Source organism: Pristiophorus japonicus, chromosome 6 (genome assembly GCF_044704955.1).
Source record: "Pristiophorus japonicus isolate sPriJap1 chromosome 6, sPriJap1.hap1, whole genome shotgun sequence".
Taxonomy (NCBI): domain Eukaryota; kingdom Metazoa; phylum Chordata; class Chondrichthyes; family Pristiophoridae; genus Pristiophorus; species Pristiophorus japonicus.
The window spans coordinates 260,838,369-260,864,690 of NC_091982.1; the positions used below are offsets into that span (position 1 = coordinate 260,838,369).

Genomic DNA, 26,322 nt, shown 5'->3' on the forward strand with positions numbered 1-26,322 from the left:
ACGACGCGGGCATGCCGTAGTTTCTCTCACCCAGTAGCATGCCTTTCCCTATGAGCTGACAACCTGTTGCCCAACGTTCCTGCTTATGAATAGTAGAGAGGCGAGAAGAGCGGGAATAGTCAACTGCAAATATTAAGTGACGGTATCGAGGCATTTTTAACCTATGTGCACTAACATGAGTTTAGCAATAGGAGTACAGCATGTCTGATGAACTCTGCCTACTGTTGAATCACATTTATATGAAGTTTACGGATGCCAGTGGTGTGCTTGATGCTTGTACGTTTATCTTCAGGAGTAGTTGGGCGTTTTGTGTGCGGTGAGCAGGAAGCTTCATGGAGTGAGGGGCGTGACTTGGGGATGTAAACAGGCCATTCCGCAGCTCAGGCTTTGAGTTGGGCAAGTGTTGAGATGGTGCTGAAGGAAGTCGTACGACCCAATGAAATTTTAAGGAAAAGCATATAATTTTATTTAAACCTGACCCGTTTTTAAGTAGAATTAAGGATAATGGGAGTGGCAGTAATCTTTTTCCAAATGCCTGTGTAGGCTTTCCAGTAAAGGAGGATCCTTTCTAATTTTGAAACTCGTTGACTCTCTAGTGTAATCGCCAAGCCACTCTGCTGGCTGCAGTGCAATTGATGTAAAAACCTTTTTCAAAAAGTTTTCAATACATATTGATAGCGAGGAACAGAAAAAATAATGATTATAGATTGTGAAGAAAGTTCCAACTTCTGTATCTTCAGTTGTAACATTATTCGCATTGGACAGAGTACACGTCTATCTTTTTAAAAATTTGGATAAATTGAAATGAAAATAATGTGCACAAATTGAGATATGGCTGTTGGTGCCGTTAAGAGCTGTACTTCACTGCTTTTCTTTACTTTTGGGAGTACATTTAAAGGGTGATACCCAGCTCCTCTGGTCAAAAATCAGTTTTACAAGTGAATTAGAATCTCGTTGTCACCATCAATTATGCAACTTCTATCCAATGGAGCTCAACAGTTATTGAAGGCTTCAAACGTACCAGTAAGACACCAAGTTATCGCTCCAAAGCCACCCGAATGCGCACAAGACCACGAAGGAGAGGCAAGCAGTTGAAGTGACATTCCAAGCGGAACTTGCACATCCCGGGCTTGTGGGTGACGGCCTTATCCAGGCCTTTGGAGTAGACCCACCAGGTGATCCTCCGATCTGCTTGCCATCCCCCACTGCCCTCTTTCTCCCCCAACCCCCAGTGAATGTAGATAAACAGGATGGTGGTGAATTTTAACCAAAGATTGAGGAGCAGCAGCCCCTTTGGATAATGGCATAATTATTTAATTGCTTCTTAAAGACAATGAAATAGACATATTAGACTTTCAGAACATAATCACTATCTCCACTATAAATATATTCAATGACCCAGCCTCCGCAGCTCTCTGGGACAGAGAATTCCACAGATTTACAACTCTCTGAGAGAAGAAATTCCACCTCAACTCAGTTTTAAATGAGCGGCCCCTTATTCTGAGACTATGCCCCATAGTTTTAGTTTACCCTATGAGTGGAGATATCCTCTCAGTTCCATTCTTCTGCATGTGTTTGCTTTCTCATGCTCCCTTTAAATATATTTATGGTGGAGATAGACAGATTTTTGAGCGATAAGGGTTATGGGTGTGGGCAGGGAAGTGGAGCTGAGCCCGTGATCAGATCAGCCATGATCTTATTGAATGGCGGAGCAGGCTCGAGGGGCCAAATGGCCTACTCCTGCTCCTATTTCTTATGTTTTTTAGCAGCCCTCCCCCAAAAAACTTGTGTTACTATTCTAAGCTGTATCCAGATTGGATTTAAACCTGATCCACACATATTGCCATATCACTTTATTTTTATAATAATTGTGTCCATTTCTTTCTTTTTCCTTCCCCTGCTCCATATACCCTTGCTGTGGTTTGGATTCCATGGGTGCTAACAGCTTCCCCCCCAGCACCTCAGTGGGTGACCATGAGGTTGTTTTCATGGTAGTGGGAATCATAGTTAAGCCTCACTTAATATTCACGTTCGCACATTTTCTAGCAGGGGTCCTTTGATAGCGGCCATGAGTGAGAAACCTTGCTAATTTGTTTCGCACCTCGTTCAGGTTTGCTGACAAGATTGCAGCATTTCATCACTAACCCAGCCTGGATCAGCTTGCTTACTGTAGACCTTTACCAGAGAGAGGAAAAGTGTGAATAGACACCAGATGATGGTGACATGAGTTCGATACGTGTATGTAGATTTTCAGAAAGTATTTGTCTCTTTAGGCTTATTACAAAAGAAACAGGTATATGAGGACACGTGGCAGCATGGTTAGAAAGTTGGTTGGGCAGGAAAAAAGGGTAACGGTTAATGAATGTTGCTTGGATTGGTGAAGGGTTAGAAATGATGTACTTCATGTCATTGTTGGCATCATTTTTGTTCCTGTTGTTATAATTTAGATGATTTGGATTTGGCATGGGGAACATAGTATTGAATTTACTGACTACACAACAGTGGACGGCTTGGAAAATGGTGAAGGGGCTGTGAAGGGTTACAGGAGGACAATAAGCTGGTTAACTGAAGGGACCGGTGGCAGAAGCAATTTAATGTGGAGAACTCTAGGAAGAAATCAATAAATGGGATTATAAACTAGATGCAAAGACCCAGGTATAGATGATCAGAGATGCCCAAGATTGCTAATGCATGACTTCTTGGATGTTCAACTGCAGGCATGTAAAGCCATAATAAATGCCAATATAATTGTTGGTGTTATAAACAGGGCTGTAGATTATTAGGGCAAAGAGGTTATATGATAAGCTTCTACAAGTCACTGGTTAGGCACAGATTACAATTTTGGACACCCCACCATAGAGAGGACAATTAAGTCATAGTTATGATACAGTGTAGAAAATTGCAAGATTGATACCTGTGATGAAGAAGAAAAGATATGAGGAGTGACTGGAGATCGTGTTTTTTCCCCATTGGAGCAGAGAAGGCTAGGAAGAAATTTTAATAATGCTTTTTAAAAATTCTGAAATAAGCTGCATAGGTAAAGACTATTTCCATCAGTTGGGGAGTCAGTGATGAGGAGTCATCTATTTAATATCACAAAATGCAAAGAGATGTGAACAAGAAGTAGGTCATTGGACCCCTCGAGTCTGCTCTGCCATTTAATAAAAGATCATGGCTGATCTGATCATGGACTCAGTTCCGCTTCCCTGCCCGCTCCCCATGACCTCTTATCGCTCACAAAATATGTCTATCTCCGCCTTAAATATATTGAATGACCCAGCCTCCACAATTCTCTGGGGCAGAGAATTCCACAGATTTACAACTCTGAGAAGAAATTCCTTCTCAATTCAGTTTTAAATGGGCGATCCCTTATTCTGAGACTATGTCCCCTAGTTTTAGTTTCCCCTATGAGTGGAAATATCCTCTCTGCATCCACCTTGTCGAGCCCCCTCATTATCTTATGTTTCGATAAGATCACCTCTCATTCTTCTGAACTCCAATGAGTATAGTTCCAACCTACTCAACCTATCAAGTCAACCCCCTCATCTCCGGAATCAACTTAGTGAGCCTTCTCTGAACAGCCACCAATGCAAGTATATCCTTCCTTTAACACGGAGACCAAAACTGTATGCAGTACTCTAGGTGTGGCCTCACCAATACCCTGATCCGTTGTAACAAGATGTCTCTGCTTTTATACTCTAACTCCCTTGCAATAAAGGCCAACATTCCATTTGCCTTCCTGATTACTTGCTGTACCTGCATACTAACTTTTTGTTTCATGCCAAGGACCCCAAGGTCCCTCTGTACTGCAACGCTTTGCGATTTTTCTCCATTTAAATTGTAATTTGCTTTTCTCCTATTTCTGCCAAAGTGGATAACCTCACATTTTCCTACATTATACTCCATCTGCCAAATTTTTGCCCATTCACTTAGCCTGTCTATATCCCTTTGCAGACTTTTTGTGTCCTCACAATTTGCATTCCCACCCATTTTTGTATCATCAGAAAATTTGGCTACATTACACTTGATCCCTTCATCCAATTCATTAATATAGATTGTAAATAGTTGAGGCCCCAGCACCGATCCCTGCGGCAACCCCACTAATTACAATTTGCCAACCGAAAATGACCCGATTATCCCGAATCTGTTTTCTGTTAGTTAGCGAATCCTCAATCCATGCTAATATATTACCCCCAACCCTGTGAACTTTTATCTTGTGCAGTAACCTTTTATGTGGCATCTTATCGAATGCCTTCTGGAAATCCAAATACACCACATCCACTGGTTCCCTCTTATCCATCCTGTTCATTACATCCTCAAAGAACTCCAGTAAATTTGTCAAACATGATTTCCCTTTCATAAAACCATGCTGACTCTGCTCGATTGAATTATGCTTTTCCAAATGTCCTGCTCCTGCTTCCTTAATAATGTACTCCAGCATTTTCCCCAACGGCTAACCCGTCTATAGTTTCCTGCTTTCTGTCTGCCTCCTTTTTTAAATAGTGGCAGTATATTTGCGGTTTTCCAATCTGTTGGGATCTCCCCAGAATCAAGGGAATTTCTGTAGATTACAACCAATGCATACACTATCTCTGCAGCCACTTCCTTTAGGACCCTGGGAAGCAAACCATCAGGTCCAGGGGACTTGTCCGCCTTTAGTCCCATTATTTTACTGAGTACTACTTCTTTAGTGATAGTAATTGTATTAAGTTCCTCCGTTCTTATAGCCCCTTAATTATCCTCTATTGGTATGTTTTTAGTGTCTTCTGCTGTGAAGATTGATATAAAATATTTGTTCAAAGTCTCTGCCATTTCCCTGTTCTCCATTATTAATTTCCCAGTCTCATCCTCTAGGGGACCAACATTTACTTTAGTCACTCTTTTCCTTTTTATGTACCTGTAGAAACTCTTACTATCTTTTTATCTTTCATGCTAGTTTGTTTCATAATCTATCTTTCCTCTCTCAATCATTTTTTTTAGTTCTTTGCTAGCATTTAAAAGTTTCCCAATCCTCTGGCCTCCCATGAGTATTGGCCACATTGTATGCCCTTGTTTTCAATTTGATACCATCTTTTGTTTCCTTAGTTAGCTATGGATGGTTATCCCTTCTCTTATAGCCTTTCCTTCTCATTGGAATATGAATGTTGCGAGTTATGAAATATCTCCTTAAATGTCTGCCACTGCTTATCAACCGACCCACTTTTTAATCTATTTTCCCAGTCCACTTTAGCCAACTCTGCCTTCATACTTTTTGTAGTCTCCTTTATTTAAGCTTAGGACACTGGTTAAAGATCCAACTTTCTCACCCTCCAACTGAATTTGAAATTCAACCATGTTATGGTCACTCATTCCAAGAAGATCCTTTAATAGGAGATCATTTATTAATCCTGTTTCATTACACAGTACCAGATCTAAGATAGCCTATTCCCTGGTTGATTTCGCAAAGTACTGTTCAAAGAAACTATCGCGGATACACTGTATGAACTCTTCCTCAAGGCTACCCTGGGCAATTTGCTTTGTCCAATCAATATGAAGGTTAAGATCGCCATGATTATTGCCGTCCCTTTTTTACAAGCCTCTTTTATTTCTTGAGTTATACTCCATCCAACAGTGTAGCTACTGTTATGGGGAGTCTATACACTGCCCACCAGTGACTTTTCCCACTTATTCCTTATCTCCACCCAAACTGATTCAACATCTTGATCTTCTGAGCCAATATAATTTCTCACTAACGCACTGATCTTATTAAAGAAGTTTCTTTATGCACGGAATTGTTACTTTACCACTGGGAATAGATGGTACAGAGACTATTGTATCTTTTAAGGGAAGAGTTAGATAAGCACTTGGAGCAGAGAAGAAATGAGGGTATGGACCAGAAGCAGGAAAGTATGATTTGTTTTGGATTGCTCTAGTAAAGAACCAGCACAGACATGATGGACTGAATTGCATTCTATGTGTTGTCAATTTCTATAGTTCTTCACTAACCAGTAGTGTGTTAACATTTCCTACTTTTGAATATTTGCCCAAATAGTGTTTCTTCAAAAATGATCATCTTCTGAGCCAGATAATTAATTACAAACAGCCTTAAATGATTTTGCTTAGAACTTGCTTTTTGATGTGAACTACAGATGATAGGTTAGGAGAAGAGAGAGTTGCCATAGATTTGTGATTATGTTGATTTAAAGGTGATAGTGCTAATGTGATTTCTGTACCAGTGTGAACCCAGATTCAAATTCTTGAATTATCTGAAGCTTTCACTGTACCTTCCTACAGCTGACTGTAAGTAACCAAGTAGCTGACTGGCCAGCATGTTATGCTCCTAAAGGAAGTTGGGGTAACTAGCTTAATGATGGGAGAGAAAACTGGTGGTGTTATCCTCTGGGTTGCATCTAGACATCCCTTACTAGCTAACCATGGGTGTGTCTTTCAGGAAAGTAATAGCAATATCCACAGATTTAAAAAAAAATTATAATCCAAAATTTATTGTGCTTTGAGTACAGTATTAACATTGGTCAAGAGATTTTTTTTTAAACTGAAGAAACCAGTTTGCAAAGATGAATAAACACACAAGTATACTTTGTACAATCAGATCCCAGCTAGCCGGCAAACCCCATACTGAGAAAGGGAACAGAATGGGGAAATCCAGATGTTGCTTGACTGCGCCTCGGTGGTGTGACCCGGACTGGACCCCAGTCGCGAACAGGGCGACGAGCTCCGAGCTTGTATACGGCACAGGCGGGTCAAAGGTTACATTTATAGGCGATGACGTCGGGGCAGCACAGCAGCGCCTCCTTCTGGACGCCCAGCGGCATCTGCAAGTGAGAGACCTGGAAGTTCAGGATGTCGATGTCCGAGGTCGCGGTGACAGCCATACTCTAGTACATGGTGAAGTTCACCGGCCGCCCCGCCATGATGATGAGGCTGCGCAGAAAGCGCTCACGAAGGGCGGACCGCGACCGCTGCTCTTCCTCGAGGTCGGGGCCGCGGCAGTTGCCCAACGTTTGGATGGAGGACGGCGCGAGGGCGTGGTTCCGGGGGGACGTGGGATCGAAGCCCCGGCTCTGTCCGTCAGGACCCCGAGGGAGACGCACCACCATCACTGGAGAAGCCATCGCCAGGAGCTGTGGGTCTCTCCGGGAGCCCCAGCCTGCTCCCCGAATCTTGCCCCGGTTTGTCCCTTCAACTAAAGTCCAGGTGTTAAACCCTCAGAGATTAGAAAAAAATAGCATTTGAAAGTGACTCATTCCTTGGCATTGTTACAACAGATTGATATTTAAGTTCCATTGATACCAGTTATACACTTATAGCTGGGCTCCAAGGAGCCACAGATGAACACATGCTGTTTACTCCAAATACACATTGGAATACAATAAAATGCCACCAACTAAACAGTGCAGATTGGGTGGTTCTATAAAGTTGGAGAGTGGAGTCAGGCAAGCAATAGTGTGGGGTATGTAGAGTTTTCTGGTGCACCTAAGTGGCAGCACTTGCTGTGCCCATGAAAAGAATGCATTGAGTTCATGATTTATTGACATGAATGTTATGCATTGAGTTCATATTTTGACATGTACATTATGCATTGAGTTCTTGATATATTGACATGAACTTTATACACTGTCGGCAGGGTTGACAGAAGTTGAATCTTGATCATTAATGTGATTATTAAATAATTCCAAACAACATGATTGTTAGCTGGTGTGTCTGATGCTAGTGTCTTTTTCAATGTAAATGTATTTCTGTTCTTTAAACTTGAAATTGGTTCTAGTTCTATACAACATGTGGGTTTTGTAGACTGACTTACTTAATCTTTGTAGACCAGCTTACTCTTTGGAACTTCAACACAGAGTTGGTGCTATTAATGTCACCATTACAGAACGAGGTAAATAAAAATAAAATTTACAAATGCTAGAAAGCTGAAATAAAAATGTTGGAATTACACTGGAAGTATACAAAGTTTATTCTAAAACGTCTATAATGTTACTTTGTGTACAGTTAGGAGATTTTAGGTGAAGGGTTTCACATACTTGTACATTTGCAGATACCAGTGGGAAAGCAGGAAATATTCCACATCCAAAATATTGTTATTGTGATCTATTTTAACTTTGTTTACTATGTGTTAACTATTACAATTTCTCTCCAAGTCCCCAAGGCTCTCACTAATTTTTATAGGAGTTGAATGTTTTTATTATTGGTTAGTTAGTGGTTGACATTTCTCTTCTAACAAAAATGTTCTTGGAAATATTTTCTCTCTTTATGATAGAATATTATCAGCAACTGCTATGCATCTGCAGATGATTTGGAGTAAGATTAGAGGTGCAGGCCATGAAGGTGGAACATAGTAATGTGCTTACAACTATTACTGCTCAGTGGCAATTTTTAATTTTTTTTTTCTCCTCCCTTCATTCTACCACCTCCTCCTCCTCCTCAAAGTCTGCCTTATACTATTCCTGGCAGATGTAGGTAAATTATTTTCCCTTCATCCTGGCAAATTTTGAGTGTAAAAGCTATAATTTTGTGACACAGTATACTAATGCAACAAGCTGTGTAAAGGCTATTGAAGTTGTTGAAAATGTTCTCAATGAACTGGTATCGTTCTCTTCCAATCACCTGTAACTGGAAGTTCATTGTGTGATGCAATGCACATCACACAAGGAACTAACAGTATTTGCTAACTGTGTTTAGTGAGTAAATAGTCCGAGAAAGCAAGATAAGTATTTATTGATTAATATATTCTGAATGTTAATCAAACTTGGCGTAGGGGGAGGAGAAATGACCATTATGAAAAATAAACTGGAAAGTGGTATTTAGTTAATAGGTCAACTGAATAAAGTTGGCACATTGTAGGGCAATATTATCTAATTTAAAATGCAAATTGTAAAACAATTGAAATTTTTAAATGAACCACATGTGATTGAGGATGACGGATAGGTCTTGGTAAATTACAAAGCAGTAATCCACTCAAAGGTTTCAGGTAATGCCCTTTGATTGAAAAGTTTGAGGTGTGTGTCATTGGACTCTTGACTGGACTGCGGCTTTCAATTTACTGAGGGTATCTGTTGTACTAAAGTTGTGATTTTTTTTTAAACATTCATTCTTACTATTGTGGTGTTGCATTTCCATTTCTGTTTGAATATGCTGCATGACTTAGGACCAGAAGGTATGTTGACTTTTTTGATGTATTATCAGGCTATTATTTATGGTGCATAAGGAATTTTCAACCCAAATCCAAATAGTAAATGGGGGACATCACCAGTTTAATTTAATAGTAGCTGGCAAACTTATTGGAAAGCCCAGAATTTGAGCCCCAGAGCTGCTCTACCGATCTTATCTTAACTGTTCCAGTTGTTGTGGCTTGGTTTAGCTGATGCCCTTTTTGGGGAGGATGGGGGAATGGAATATCTATTGTGTTTCTTGACTGTGGGGAATGCTAATTTGTTCATAGAATAGTTTTTGTGCTGAATAATTGCATTTAAATACCATAAATGTTTAAACAATGCACAGAGCATGTTCAATTTCTTTCCCACAGCAATACTCCTCCAGTGCTTCTTGCATGTAGGGAAGGGCAAGGCACCCGAAACGTCACGGAGCTCACTGTGCTAGATTTTATTTCTTTCGGAGAATATTATTGAATTGTTTGATAACGTGCACACCAGTCCAGGATGTCAGATGTTTGGTAAAGATTGACACTGCATATTTACATCATTTTGAATTATGGAGCCTCTTGCAGGCTATAAATAGCAACTCCTTTCTTCTTGCTTTTTTAAACTGGAGATTTATATTTATGATGCAAATGTCCTGCTTTATGGTAAAGAAATTTCAGCAGACTAACCTTTGCCCTGTAATTGAATCGACCACTATTACTATTTGCACATAAAAAATATCTAAGTTGTGTTGGAGTGCGAGGGAGTTGCGACTCAGTCCTTGGCTATAATTGTGATTTTCTAAAGGGAATTTGATGAATACGTAAATAAATTTTCAGGGCTATGTGGGAGGAGCGGGTGAATGGGACTAATGGCTCTTCTGGCCACTGTCTGAGGCTGAACCAGACCATTCGCAATCCTGGCGTCCTTTTTGACCCTGAGCTGAACTTCTGACCCCATATCTTCACCGCCAACTTCCACCTCCTTAACATTGCTTGTCGCTGCCCCTGCCTCAGCTCATCTGCTGCTGATACCCTCACCCATGCCTTTGTTACCTCTAGAATTGATTATTCCAATATTCTGCTAGCCGGCCTCCCACCTTGCACCCTCCTCGAAACTTGAGCTCATCTAAAACTCTGCTACCCATATCCTGCACCAAGTCCCGTTCACCCATCATCCTGCTCACAGACCTACATTGACTCCCGGTTGGCAATGTCTCATTTAAAAAAAAAAAAATTATCTTCCTCGTGTTCAAATCCCTCCCTATCTCTGTATTCTCCTCCAGCCCTACAATCCTCTTGAGATCTCTGCACTCCTCCAAATCTGCCCTCTTGCGCATTCCTGATTTGTCAGGTATGGTGAGTGTATTGGCCTCCTCCTTCTGTACTGTAAGATTCAATAATTCTATTACTCTTTTGTGCTCAGTGCAAATGTGCTGAAAGTCCACAATGATATGACGGCTCTGTGTTTCAGATGGGGTGGTAATATAAGATTATTTCTGCTCGATGTTACAGGTTTTGCTGTTTACTTGCAGTGTAATCAGATATCACTGCAGTTGAAATCACATGATCTGATCATGGGCCAGTTGGTGTCGATCACGGCACCTGCTGTTGCTGTGTTTTTTTTGAAGAAAAAGAAGCTGTCCAAAGGGAATCAACTGTCCTTTGAAATCTATCCATTTATTTAATGCCACTTGGAATTTGAAGGGTTCCAATATTATCGACCAGAACACCGGAACTTCAATCGTGGCTTGATATCTGACCCACCACCATCCCCCATCCCCTCGTCACTCCTCCTTCAAGATATTTTAGTACTGTGAAAGCTACTCAACCCACTGTTATATAAAGAGTAATGCGAGTTAGCTACTTCATTTTCATGATGGGGTAAATGAATAAGTAGGAGCATGTTACGTGGTTGATGTCAAATCCAGAGTAGAGATTATGAGCTCTTTTATTCATATTGTACAATCTTGCATGTGCCTGGGTTTTTAATCCTGTTATAATAATATGTATAAGCACGTTTCTGAGATTGAGATGTTTTTTCCACAACCGACTGGAATAGACTTCCAGCACTTACTGGTATTTTAATTAATTGCTTTCAGAAAAGAGCTAGATGGTTTACTGATTAGGAATGATGTTGGGTTACATAAGGACAAGTACAGAGTGAAATCAAATGCTGTGTGGAGTTTGATGGTTTCTTACATACTCAATGGAAATTACTTGTTAAGGCAACTGCCCTCTGGTGTATAATATGGGATGTAAAGTTAGTTTATTTTGAATTGTATTCATTACGTTTGGGCACAAAAAGGAATTTTGTAGACATTTTTCATGATGGTTTGGGATAAAGTAGATGCCTCCTTTCCTCCTCTTCCTTCCCCCCCCCCCCCCCCCCCAACAAAAAAAAGGCTGATCCTAAAACAATGACATTTTCTTATCAAACTGTTTTATTACACAACCATTGCCCCATCGAAGTTTTATGATGGAACTAATTTTAAAATACTTTCCTTTTCCCTTGCTGCTGTTTGCTTCATGGCCAGTTTTGAATTTTTGTTGGGCTATATGTAGTAACAAATTATAAATACCTTTACCGTGTGTGCAGTGTAGATTTGAAATGTTGATTCCTGGATACAACCAAAAGGAGAATTCTGAATGTATAGTGACTACACATCAGGTCGTGGGCCTTAGAAAAGAAAGTTAATTGGGCTACAAAATCGAGCAGATACATGCGAATTGTACTAAATGCATCAAGTGGTTGGTTTTTTCCAGCTCCTAGTTATGGACAGATTTTTATTGATTTTTAAAGAAAGACTTGCATTTATATAGCGATTTTCATGACCTTTGGACGCCCCAAAGCACTTTACAGCCAATGAAGTTCTTTTGAAGTGTAGTCATTATTGTAATGCAGGAAACGCGCAAGCCAATATATATTTTTATTTTATTTTTTGTCATGTTTGCTAGTTGGAGGTGGAACGATTGGAAATTCCATGTTTGTGCAGGATTTTGTTTATAGTCCTGTTACTATAGGTTCCATTGTTCTCACTGAGGAGCTTTATAAAGTGGAATGGAGAGTTATGGAAATAAAGGACAGTTAGTAAAGAAATACTGAGATTTGGAGCTTCATGCCTGAACTAAGATAATGGGCACAAGCTGATGGAAGGAAAGAAAGAGAAAAGGAATGAATGTTCCATCAGTGATTTTTATTTTACTTTTGGGGAGTGGGGCAGAAATTTCAGTGGCATTGCAAAATGGTTCAGCAGTGGTGTGTGGGATCTGTTGGTCAGGGCTAAAAATGCCACAAGTGCACCAAAATATGGCTATGTGAGGGGACAGGAAAAATGCTTCTTGCTTTGGACATGATTATATTTTTGCTTGAAGATTTGTTCCCTTTAATAGAGTTTTAAAAAAAGTCCTAATGCAAACCTTATCCATGAATTGTTCAGCTAACTGAGTAAATGATGAAACAATCCACCCTTGCAGTTAAAATGTGTTGACCCTCCGAAATGGCCTAGCAAGTTGTAACAAACTGATATGAAAAATAATAAGAATAAAATTGAATGGACCACCTAGCATCGACCTTGGCACCGTCTTCTGATACGACAACAGCACACCCAGCTCAGACAACGCTGCAAAGTCCTCCTCACGAATATCTGGGGACTTGTGCCAAAATTGGGAGAGACTTAGGACAGACTAGTGAAGCAAACAGCCTGACAGTCATGCAGAATTATACTTTTCAACCAATGTCCCAGACGACTCCTCCACCATCCCGGGGTATGCCGTGTCCCACTGGCAGGACAGACCCCACCCGAGGTGGCGGCACAATGACATACGGGAGGGAGGGACTGACCCTGGGAGTCCTCAACGTTGACCCAGACACCATGAAGTCTCATGGCTTCAGGTCAAGCATGGGTAAGGAAACCTCCTGCTGATTACCACCTACTGCCCTCCCTCTGTTGATGAATTGGTGGTACTCCATGTTGAACACCATTTGGAAGAAGCACCGAGGGTAGCAAGGGCACAGAATGTATTCTGGGTGGGGGACTTCAATGTCCATCACCAAGAGTGGCTCGGTAGCACCACTACTGGCCAAGCTGGCCAAATCCTGAAGGACATAGTTGCCAGACTAGGCCTGCAGCAGGTGGTGAGAGAACCAACATGAGGGAAAAACCTACTTGACCTTGTTCTCACCAATCTACCTGTCACAGATGCATCTGTCCATGACCGAATTGGTAGCATTGATCACCGCACCATAATTGTGGATACGAAGGCCAGTCTTCACACTGAAGAGTCCCTCCATTGTATTGTGTGGCACCACCACTGTGCTAAATGGGATCGATTCAGAACAGATCTAGCTGCTCAAAACTAGGCAGCCATGCGGAGCTGTGGGCCATCAGCAGTAGCAGAATTGTATTCCACCACAATCTGTAACCTCATGGCCTGGCATATATCTCACTCTACCATTACCATCAAGCCAGGGGACCAACCCTAGTTCAATAAAGAGTGCAGAAGAGCATGCCAGGAGCAGCACCAGGTGTATTTAAATAATGAGGTACCATCCTGGGGAAGCAGCAACACAGGACTACGTGCATGTTAAGTAGTGGAAGCAGCAGGCTATAAACATAGCTAAGCGATCCCACAATCAACAGATCAGATCAAAGCTCTGCAGTCCTGTCACATCTAGTCGTGAATTGTGGGGTCAATTAAACAACTAACTGGAGAAGGAGGAGGAAGCTCAATGATTATCCCCATCCTCTATGATGACAGAGCCCAGCACGTGAGTGCAAAAGACAGGGCTGAAGCGTTTGCAACCATCTTCAGCCAGAAGTGCTGAGTGGATGATCCATATCGGCCTCCTCCTGAGGTCCCCACCATCACAGAAGTCAATCTTCAACCAATTCGATTCACGCCACGTGATATCAGGAATCGGCTGAGCGCACTGGATACAGCAAAGGCAATGGGCCCCGACAACATCCCGACTGTCTTGCTGAAGACTTGTGCTCCAGAAGTAGCTGCGCCTATAGCCAAGCTCTTCCAGTCCAGCTACAACATTGGGATCTACCCAATAATCTGGAAAACTGCCCAGGTATGTCCTATCCACAAAAAGCAGGACAAATCCAAATCGGCCAATTACTGCCCCATCAGTCTACTCTCAATCATCAGCAAAGTGATGGAAGGTGTCGTTGACAGTGCTATCAAGCGGCACTTACCAATAACCCGCTCACTGATGCTCAGTTTGCGTTTGCCAGTACCACTCCGCTCCAGACCTCATTACAGCCTTGGTCCAAACATGGACAAAAGAGCTGAATTCCAGAGGTGAGGTGAGAGTGACTGCCCTTGACATCGAGGCAGCATTTGACCGAGTTTGGCATCAAGGAGCCCGAGTAAAAGTGAAGTCAATGTAAATCGGAGAAAAGTCGTCACTGGCTGGAGTCATACCGAGCACAAAGGAAGATGGTTATGGTTGTTGGTCAATCATCCCAGCCGTAGGCCATAGCTGCAGAGCAGTGTCCTAGGCCAAACTGTTTTCAGCTGCTTCATCATAAGGTCAGAAGTGGGGATATTTGCTGCTGATTGCACAGTGTTCAGTTGCATTCGCTGCCACTGAGAAAATGAAGCAATCCATGCCCGCATTCAGCAAGACCTGGATGACATTCAGACTTGGGCTGATGCATACATTAAGTTACATTCATAAGAACATAAGAATTAGGAACAGGAGTAGGCTATCTAGACCCTCGAGCCTGCTCCGCCATTGAATAAGATCATGGCTGATCTGGCCGTGGACTCAGCTCCACTTATCCGCTTGCTCCCCGTAACCCTTAATTCCCTTTATTGGTTAAAAATCTATCTATCTGTGACTTGAATACATTCAATGAGCTAGCCTCAACTGCTTCCTTGGGCAGAGAATTCCACAGATTCACAACCCTCTGGGAGAAGAAATTCCTTCTCAACTCAGTTTTAAATTGGCTCCCCCGTATTTTGAGGTTTTACCCCCTAGTTCTAGTCTCCCTGACCAGTGAAAACAACCCCTCTGCCTCTATCTTGTCTATCCCTTTCATTATTTTAAATGTTTCTATAAGATCCCCCCTCATCCTGCTGAACTCCAACAAGTAAAGACCCAGTCTACTCAATCTATCATCATAAGGTAACCCCCTCATCTCCGGAATCAGCCTAGTGAATCGTCTCTGTACCCCCTCCAAAGCGAGTATATCCTTCCTTAAGTAAGGTGACCAAAACTGCACTCAGTATTCCAGGTGCGGCCTCACCAATACCCTATACAGTTGCAGAAGAACCTCCCTGCTTTTGTACTCCATCCCTCTCTCAGTGAAGGCCAACATTCCATTCGCCTTCCTGATTACCTGCTGCACCTGCAAACTAACTTAAGGACCCCCAGGTCCCTCTGCACTGCAGCATGTTGTAATTTCTCCCCATTCAAATAATAATCCCTTTTACTGTTTTTTTTCCCCCAAGGTGGATGACCTCGCACTTTCCGACATTGTATTCCATCTGCCAAACCTTAGCCCATTCGCTTAACCTATCTAAATCTCTTTGCAGCCTTTCTGTGTCCTACACAACCCGCTTTCCCACTAATCTTTGTGTCATCTGCAAATTTTGTTACACTACACTCTGTCCCCTCTTCCAGGTCATCTATGTATATTGTAAACAGTTGTGGTCCCAGCACTGATCCCTGTGGCACACCACTAACCACCGATTTCCAACCCGAAAAGGACCCATTTATCCCGCCACAAGTGTCAGGCAATGACCACCTCCTTGATATTCAACGACATTACCAACGGCGAAAACCCCACCATCAACATCTTGGGGGTAACCATTGACCAGAAACTTAACTGGACCAGACGTGCACACAATGTGGCAACAAGAGCGGGTCAGAGGTTGGGTATTCTGCGGCGAGTGTCTCATCTCCTGACTCCCCAAAGCTTTTCCACCATCTACAAGGCGCAAGTCAGGAGTGTGATGGAATACTTTCCACTGGCATTGATGAGTGCAGCTCCAACAATACTCAGGAAGCTGGACATCATCCAGGACACAGCAGCCTGCTTGATTGGCTCCCCATCCACCACCTTCGACCTTCACTTCCCCCACCACCAATGCACCGTGGCTGCAGTGTGTTCCATCTTTAAGATGAATTTCAGCAACTTGCCACGGCTTCTTCGGCAGCACCTCCCAAACCCGTGAACTCTACCACCTTGAAGTACAAGGGCAGCAGGCGCATGGGAGCACCACCACCTGCAAGTTCCCCTCCAAGTCACACACCATCCTGACCTGGAAATATATCGTCGCTGGGTCAAAGTCCTGGAACTCACTCCCTAACAGCGCTGTGGGAGCACCTTCACCATGAGGTCTGCAGCAGTTAAAGAAGGCAGCTCACCACCATCTTCTCAAGGGCAATTAGGAATGGGCAATAAATGCTGGCCTTGCCAGTGACGCCCACATCCCGGAACGAATAAAAAAACTCAAACTGACTTCTACCCACTGATGGCTGGGTTGGTGCAGACAGGTACCTCCCAGTTTCAACACCCGCTCTGTGCGAAGTTCAATACTTTCAGTAGGAGCTGAACAATTGGCTATGTTGTCCCCAGGTTAGAGAGGTGAAAAATTGGTGCTGCTCACTTCATCACTAGCAAGTAGCCTCCTAATTCATTCTAGCAAATTAAAGACCCCACGCTTTGCTACAATGAATTCCCTTTATCATTTATCCACACTCACTCCTACATTTATCTGCCCATTTCCTACATTACAAAACAGTGACTACATGTCAAAAGTACTTCATGGCTGTAAAACGCTTTAGGATATCCTGAGGTTGTGAAAAACGTTATAAATGTATGTTCGTTCTTTCACTCTGCAAGCCTGTTTGTCTTCCTGTATTTTGGTGCTGTCTTCCACATTATTAGCTATACCCCCCAGTTTGATATATTTCAGCACAAGGCAAACTGTTTCCATGTCTTTGGCAATGCTTACTAGAATTCCAGTGAAGCATATTGGCAGTGTGATTATTTTATACTTTGTTTAAGTAATAAACACAGCAGAATGATCACAAATTGTGGTGTTAGTGAGGGATCAATTTGTGGTGATGAAGTATCAGTGTTTCGGCAAGTGCATTTTTGTTGTATGGTTTGCCAATGAACTAAAGATGAATGATAACACTCCTTTGACAAAATTGAAAAGAGGAGCAGAGGCTGTCAATCTTCCCTTTTTAGCTGGGAAGGGAACTGAAGAAGGATTCAAATTGGCAAACCTGTGTATTACTTGAGCTTTGATGGTATACCAAATGAGGGCTGCCACCGGGCATCTATATGATTTCACAACATTTGTAATTTTATATAGCTTTCTCTTTGTTCTCCTGTATCAGGATTAATACCTTGTGTACCACTCTTCGAGCACTTGCCACACTAATTCCTGCTGTATTTAAGTGTGCTTATCCGTTGCAAGTCCAGTGTACCTCTTCACACCTATATTTCTGTTATGGTGTACCAAAAGGATGAAGGTTGACGCATCATGCTGAAATATAGTATGTATTGAGTCTCATTCCTCCTCTCCACCCCATCCCCCCCTCCATGGATGTTATCGATCTGTTTTATTTTCTGATTTGGTAGGGACATCTAATTATTCACGATGTTTTTCAACTCCTGAATTTTATTAGAACAAAAGATGAGCCTTAAAATAGCTGACTTGTGGACTCTTCCAAAGCTTGAATGCATTTAGTTGTTCTGCTGGATTCACAAACTGCAACGAGAAAGCTGGAGCACCTGAACCTCAGGATTGTGTTACTGCATTGGAATGCACTATCTAAGGCAGCTATTGTTCGGGTTAATTCCTTTCACCACTTTGTTTCCTGTTCAAGTGCTCTCAAAGTAGAACAAGAAGTAATAAGTATTTTATAAAGCAGGTTACCACTCTATTAACTCTTTTTTATTTCAGCCTTTTGTGTTTCCTGCAGAATATAATGTCATTATTTACAAGCCTGTCTTTACAGCTGCTTTGTTTACAAGGAAATGCAACAAATCAGGACAGAACTTAAAAAATAACTTGATCCTAATTTTTTCTTCCCCCTTGTGCCTCTGTGAAGCTCTTTGGGATGTTTTTCTTCTACATTAATAGCACTGTATGGATGCAAGTTTTAAGATCATTTTTAAAAAAAAGCAGTAGTGATGGAGAAACTTCCCTTTCAAAGGCCAGTGAAAAATAATGAAGTGATTGAGTATGTAAATTCAAACTTCCCTTGTGTATCTGCCCTGTCATGAGTTCGTCACCACCTGATAAACAGACTTGCACAAATTTCATTTTAATATAGGCGTTCAGGGAAAACAAGTATCCTGGCTGTTATTTACCCATCATCTACCCTCCATAAACTTGAGTTCCTCCAAATCTCTGCTGCCCCTACCCTAACTCACACCAAGTCCTGTCCACTCATCACCCCTGTGCTCGCTGACCTACATTGACTCCCGGTCCACCAAGATCTCAATTATAAAATTCTCATCCTCGTGTTCAAATCCCTTCATGGCCTCACTTCTGGGCTTTCAGAGGAGTTGGTGTTTTTGCAGGAGAGTTGGGTCAGTGAACAAAGCAGGATGTGGGGATATCCAATTTTAGCTAATCCCAGTTTAAGTATCTAAATATCGAACAAAATTGGATTCTTCACTAGGTTTCCAATAAGTAATGTTACATTTAGATGTACTCATTGTTAGAGAATCTAGCCTTTTGACTTAAAATATTTTCCAGGTGTTAATAAATCTAATGTAGTTGTTACCTGGAATTATCTGGTTTTGAATTTTCAGCTGTCACTCAATGGGTGGAAAATCTAACCCAGGGTTACAAGTTAGTGGGACATTTCCTTTGTATTTCAGGACTCGAGCACATAATGTAGGTTGACATTTAAGTGCAGTGTGATACTGAGGGTGTATTGGTTGAGATGCTATCCAACCAATACACCTTCATGAAATCCCGTCCATCTGTTCAGGTGGACATAAAAAATCCCATGGCACTATTTGAAGAAGAGCAGGGGTGTGTTCTCTGTATGCGGGACAATATTTATCTCTCAACTCACACTTAGCCCTTGACCAACACCACCAAAACAAATGAACGAGTTGCTCATCTCTGCTGTTTGTGGGATCTTGCTGTGTGTAATCTGGCTCATGTTAGCCTACATAAGTGAGTACACTTCAAAAATAATTCATTGGCTGTGAAGTTAATGCAAGTTAATTATTTATTTCAAATGGTTCAAGACTAGTTGCAACAGCTCCTCAGTTTGGACTGACTTTATTTTTTAAAAAATGTTTTGAATTGACTCAGTCACACTCTGTAGCAATCTGTTTGAAAGTGTGGGATGTACAGGGAAAGAAAATCACTTAGGCTTACTATGATGCAAATTTTGACTTTGAAGAAATTGATACAATAGGTTCTTAATTCCCACATTATTCTCTAAATTTTGACAGGCAGGGAGAAGCCCACTGGAGTTTCTGTTCCTGGAAGTCATCTGGTGCCTCCTGCTGGAAAACTTGTGAATTTCTGATTCAGTTTTGTTACCAATCACTTCCCTCTTGGCTGAAAGTTTAGTCTGTTAGCCGAGACAGTGAGTGCCACCACGTGAAGAATGGTGTTTGTGAGCTGTGGGGGGGGGCTCGCCAGTGTCTATCGAACCAAACATAGAAACATAGAAAATAGGTGCAGGAACATCTAACCTGTCCAATCCCGTCAGAATTATATGTTTCTATGAGACCCCCTCTCATTCTTCTAAATTCCAGTGAATATAAGCCTAGTCGATCCAGTCTGTCTTATGTCAGTCCTGCCATCCCGGGAATCAGTCTGGTGAACCTTTGCTGCACTCCCTCAATAGCAAGAATGTCCTTCCTCAGATTAGGAGGCCAAAACTGTACACAATATTCAACGTGCGGCCTCACCAAGGCCCTGTACAACTGCAGTAAGACCTCCCTGCTCCTATACTCAATCCTCTTGCTATGAAGGCCAACACGCCATTTGCCGCCTTCACTGCCTGCTGTACCTGCATGCCAACTTTTAATGACTGTTAGCCGAGACAGTGAGTGCCACCACGTGAAGAATGGTGTTTGTGAGCTGTGGGTGGGGGGGGAGGGGGGGCTCGCCAGCGTCTATCGAACCAAACATAGAAACATAGAAAATAGGTGCAGGAGTAGGCCATTCGGCCCTTCGAGCTTGCACCACCATTCAATACGATCATAGCTGATCATACAACTTCAGTACCCCATTCCTGTTTTCTCTACATAACCCTTGATCCCTTTAGCCATAAGAGCCACACCGAACTCCCTTTTGAATATATCTAACAAACTGGCCTCAACAACTTTCTGTGGTAGAGAATTCTACAGGTAAACAACTCTCTGAGTGAAGAAGTTTCTCCTCATCTTGGTCCTAAATGGCTTACTCCTTATCCTTAGACTGTGTCCCCTGGTTCTGGACTTCCCCAACAATGGGAACATTCTTCCTGCATCTAACCTGTCCAATCCCGTCAGAATTATATGTTTCTATGCGATCCCATCTCATTCTTCTAAATTCCAATGAATATAAGTCTAGTCGATCCAGTCTGTCTTGTGTCAGTCCTGCCATCCCGGGAATCAGTCTGGTGAACCTTTGCTGCACTCCCCAATAGTAAGAATGTCCTTCCTCAGATTAGGAGACCAAAACTGTACACAATATTCAACGTGCGGCCTCACCAAGGCCCTGTACAACTGCAGTAAGACCTTCCTGCTCCTATACTCAATCCTCTTGCTATGAAGGCCAACACGCCATTTGCCACCTTCACTGCCTGCTGTACCTGCATGCCAACTTTTAATGACTGCTGTACCATGACACCCAGGTCTCGTTGCTCCGCCCCTTTTCCTAATCTGTCACCATTCAGATAATCTGCCTTCCTGTTTTTGCCACCAAAGTGGATAACATTTATCTACATTATATTGCATCTGCCATGCGTTTGCCCACTCACCGAACCTCCTCTTGGGAGAGGAGAGTATAAAAAATTAAAATAAAGCTGTGTTAAAGAGGTCATGACATTTTGCTAATTTACATTTGATATTGTGATGCTGAAGACAATTTTACACTACCAGTGCAGATGCATGGGTCGCTTGCTGCATTTCTCTCTGCAACCATACCAGTTTTCTTATCCTAATAGGTTGACCGTGCTACGGAAATGTCGTTCTGTGGTTTGTCGTTCGATTAAGGCATTATGTTAAGTTGGTCCCAATAGGATCAGCGCATAAATGTTGCTTCTCCTGAAACCCAATGTTGAGCACGAATATTGAAGTGTCTTGAGACTTGTTTACTTTCATGATATGAATGCTTAAAAAAAAAGTTAGTTATATCTCAAAAGTTTAGCTGTGATTCTCAACTTGTGAAATTTGTATTATTTAGTAATTACAGGATTAAAGATGGCGAGGCTATATAGTTGGGGATTAGATACAAACTTGTAACTTTCTACTGTATGTGTATCCTAACTTGGTGGTGGATTTTAGATACATTTTCTTGTTTTCCAGATATTCAGGAATTTTATGAGGTGTCATTGTTGGATAATCAACCGATTCTTGCTCAAAAGACAACTGGCATTGTTCCAGCAGTCCGTAACTGGGATATTCCCAGCCTGCCAAGCACAAATGTTACATCGGAGGCGCTTCCCATCAGCCTTAGCCCTAATACAGAGGTAAGTGTGTGATAAGGTAGACCAACCTGATGACAAGATATGATTACTAATGTAATACTAAAGGCATTGTTTGCAGAATAGGATCCAGTATTCAGTAAACTGTCAAATTGTAGTAATCAAAAATAAAATGGTCAGATTGTGTGACCAGCTGATGTAGCTGATTGCGGCATAAAAGGCTATCTTTGGACCTCCTCTTGAAACCTTTAACAGCTGAAGTTATCTTCAATAATGTACCAGTGTTTGTGCACCTGTTCATCTGATCCTTTTTGACTTCTGCCAATGTAATTGACGAGGGCAAGAGCTGGATGTCAGGTCCTTGTTAAAACTGCATTACTGAAATTTCTGCAGAAATGAGGCACTAATAAATGAGCACAGCTGTTCTCTCCCAGCCCCACCCAAAGAGATTACATAGATCTTGCATAATGCACTTCATCGGAAGATCTTGGCTTTGATGGAAAACTGCTGCACATGCTTACGTGTGGTTTTGTTTTAATGCCTCTTAAACTATTCTATTGACAGTATTTGTGTAAAATTTTTCCACCATTGAAGTAATTTTGTTCCGGATTGTTTCCTCATCTCCAGATATAATAAAATATATAAATTGGGAGTGAAAGCTTGCACAACACAAGGTAGCTGAGTCTGGTTGCTGAATCTCAAATGTTTGAATTTCACTTCATTACCTAGTTTTTCTGTGCAGATCCCAATTGATTGTGAAATATGCGCTCTGCTCATAATCTAACACAAATGTACTGAAATGCTCCCTGTCTTCTGTAGCCAGTGATAATTTTTGAGAAATAAAGCAACTGGGTTGGATTCGATTATTATACTGTAGTTGCTGTATATGTGGAAGTATTCTGGCCAAGAAATTGTGAATTTCTACCACTTATGTAGACTTTTCAAATTCATTGGAGACCATTAATGCAATGCTTCAAAATGATCCTTTTTAAAGTACAAATTCTATTGCAAGAGTCAACTTGAAATCGGTAGCAATTTGGATTGAATCTCCAGGACATCAAGTTCATGTGTATTTGCCACGACGGAAGGTCCAATAACCAAAATGCTTTAACAAAGTGTGAGGGAATGCTAATTCAGCTTTTGTTCTCCTGTCTGGCATCCTTCTTGGGCAGGTGGCAGGAGAAAGAGAAAGAGAGAGAGAGAGAGGTCCTCTTTCCCCCCCCCCCCCTCCCCTTCCCCCCCCCGGCCAGGTTCCATGTCTCTGTTGCTCTAGAGCTGGTCACCCATGGTTGAATAAGATCAGTCCAAACTATAACCCTGTAGAAAAATGCATGATTTCAGCTTAGCAATTTGTCCCAATCAGACTCTTGTATGAAATTGTGGATGTGACTGTGTATTTTAATATTTTAGCACCTGCCAGAGCTACAACTTACTATGTTGTTGTATGTTAGTTAAAACACTGAGCTGAGACAATAATTGAGGGTTTAGATAACATCCTAAAAACAGAATCGCATCACATGATTATGGGCATTTTATGAATCTCCCGTTGAAATTGATACAATACTTGTCACTTTGCAATCTTGTAATCCTCAAAGAAAAATCATTTTTTGTCTGCAACGCAAACTGTTGATGTACAGTTTTCGTGGTGCACTTAATTTTCCAGCACCGATCGCAGGTAAAATGGTAGGTGTACTGTTTGCCAGGATGATGCTTTTTAAAAATATGCGTGCAGCATTGAAAAGTTATACTTGAAGTTGTAGTGGCACTTACTGCTCTCCTAATGTCACAGGTTGTGGAAGAGTTAAATTTTAATGTGAAATCTTTATCCAACGCTGGCAATCTAGCAAAGAACTAATTTGTAATGAGTTGGAAAGATCTTAAATAAATTGTACTGTAAAACCAGATATGAATGAAGAAAATAAATATAACGAAGAAATAGTGGAAATTATAAGTGTAAATAAACAAATTACAGTAACCTGTTCAAATATTGATACAGATGTGTGGCTTAATCGCACCGGACAGCAGGTATTATAGATTGTCACAATAAGGACTGATAAATGAGGAATATTGCAGGTTGGCAGGATGGAAACTATAACAACAACTTGTATTTATAATGCGCCTTTTAAGTAGTGAAACATCCCAGTGCGCTTCACAGGAGTATTAGGAGATAAAAATGTAACAGTATGTTGGCATAGTGAGGCTCCATTATTCTAATTTGATATCAATGGGCAGTGAGTACTACAGGTTGTCAGCACAAAAGCAAAGTTAGGGTTACTTTGATGGCTTTGGTGCAACACCAAGCTCTGCAGACTACAGCAAAAAGCCCCAGGTCCATTACCTGGACTGTGCTGAATTAGTTGATCTCAGCAGTGGCAGAATTTAGGTGCTAAAATCTTGTTGGCTGAGTTTTTGGAAGGTTGGCATGGGAAGGGGACACATACCGACTCCTGATTGCTATGCATTGAATCGTGTTGAGTATGTGTGTGGACGTGAGATGAGAACAGGATTGGACTCTAGCTTGTGCATGGAGTTTTTATTTATTCATTAATGCGATGTGGGCATTGCTGGCAAGGCCAACATTACTTGTCCATCCCTAATTGCCCTTGAGAAGGTGGTGGTGCAACTTGCAAACGGTACACACTGCAGTCACAGTGCACCAGTAGTGGCGGGAGTGAATGTTGAAGGTGGTAGATGTGTCAATCAAGCAGGCTGCTTTGTCCTGGATGGTGTCGAGCTTCTTGAGTGTTGTTGGAGCTGCACTTATCCAAACAAGTGGAGAGTATTCCATCATACTCCAGACTTGTGCCTTGTAGATGGTAGAAAGGCTTTGGGGAGTCAAGAGCTGAGTCACTCACTGCAGAATACCCAGCCCTCTGACCTCTTGTTGCCACAGTATTTATGTGGCTAGTCCAGTTAACTTTCTAGTCAATGGTGACCCCAGGATGTTGATGGTGGGGAATTCAGCGATGGTAATCCTAGTGGAGGTGGCTAGACCCTCTCTTATTGAAGATGGTCATTGCCTGGCACTTGTGTGACGTGAAGGTTACTTGCCACTTATAAGCCCAAGCCTGAATGTTGTCCAGGTCTTACTGCATGCAGGCAAGGACTGCTTCATTATTTGAGGAGTTGCAAATGGAACTGAACACAATGCAATCATCAGCGAACATCCCCACTTCTGACCTTATGATGGAGGAAAGGCCATTGATGAAGCAGCTGAAGGTGGTTGGGCCGAGGACACTGCCCTGAGAAACTCCTGCAGCAATGTCCTGGCGCCGAGATGATTGGCCTCCAGCGACCACAACCATCTTCATTCCTTTGTGTTAGGTATGACACTAGTCAGTGGAGACTTTTCCCCTGATTCCCATTGACTTCAATTTTACTAGGGCTCCTCGATGCCACACTTGGTCAAATGCTGCCTTGATGTCAAGGAAAGTCACTGCACCTCGCCTCTAGAATTCAGCTTTTTGTCCATGTTTGGAACAACGCTGTAATGAGGTTGGAGCCGTGTGGTCTTGGCGGAACCCAAACTGAGCATTGGTAAGTACTGTTTAATAGCACTGTTGATGACGCCTCCCATCACTTTTTGCTGATGATTGAGAGTAGACTGAAGGGACGGTAATTGGCCAGTTTGGATTTATCCTGTTGAAGCTACAACATGGGACTACATGCATCCTAAACGGAAGCAGCATGCTATAGACAGAGCTAAGCGATCCCACAACCAACAGATCAGATCAAAGCTCTGCAGTCCTGCCACAGCCAGTCGTGAATAGTGGTGGACAATTAAACACCTAACTGGAGGAGGAGAGGCTCCATGAGCATCCCAAATGATAGCGGAGCCCAGCAAGTGACTGCAAAAGACAAAGCTGAAGTGTTTGCAACCATCTTCAGCCAGAAGTGCCTAATGGATGATCCATCTTGGCTTCCTCCTGAGGACCCCACCATCAGAGAAGCCAGCCTTCAGTCAATTTGATTTGCTCCATGTGATAAAGAAACGGCTGAGTGCACTGGATACAGCAAAGGCTATGGGCCCCAACAATATCCCGGCTGTAGTGCTAAAGACTTGTGCTCCAGAATTAGCCGCGCCCCTAGTCAAACTGTTCCAGTACAGCTACAACACTGGCATCTACCCGACAAAGTGGAAAATCATCCAGGTATGCCTTGTCCACAAAAAGCAGGATAAATCCAAACCGGCCAATTACCGCCCCATCAGTCTACTCTCAATCATCAGCAAAAAGTGATGGGAGGTGTCATCAACAGTGCTATTAAGCAGTACTTACCAATGCTCAGTTTGGGTTCCGCCAAGACCACGCGACTCCAACCTCATTACAGCGTTGGCCCAAACATGGACGAAAAGCTGAATTCTAGAGGTGAGGTGCAGTGACTGTCCTTGACATCAAGGCAGCATTTGACCAAGTGTGGCATCGAGGAGCCCTAGTAAAATTGAAGTCAATGGGATTCGGGGGAAAAGTCTCCACTGACTAGTGTCATACCTAACACAAAGGAATGAAGATGGTTGTGGTCGCTGGAGGCCAATCATCTCGGCACCAGG

The 26,322-nt window shown here is 42.2% G+C and overlaps 1 protein-coding gene and 1 pseudogene across 7 annotated transcripts in view; one reads left to right on the plus strand and one right to left on the minus strand.

Moving 5' to 3' along the window:
* Nucleotides 1-26,322, plus strand: part of LOC139266063 (disks large homolog 1) — a 493,057-nt gene that overhangs the window by 1,770 nt on the left and 464,965 nt on the right. For all 7 annotated transcript variants that reach the window (XM_070883900.1, XM_070883901.1, XM_070883902.1 and 4 more), the window contains exon 3: nucleotides 21,655-21,818. In XM_070883900.1, the coding sequence (XP_070740001.1) occupies nucleotides 21,655-21,818 (164 nt within the window). The remainder of the gene's footprint in view (nucleotides 1-21,654; nucleotides 21,819-26,322) is intronic.
* Nucleotides 6,741-7,164, minus strand: LOC139266064 (gem-associated protein 7-like; annotated as a pseudogene).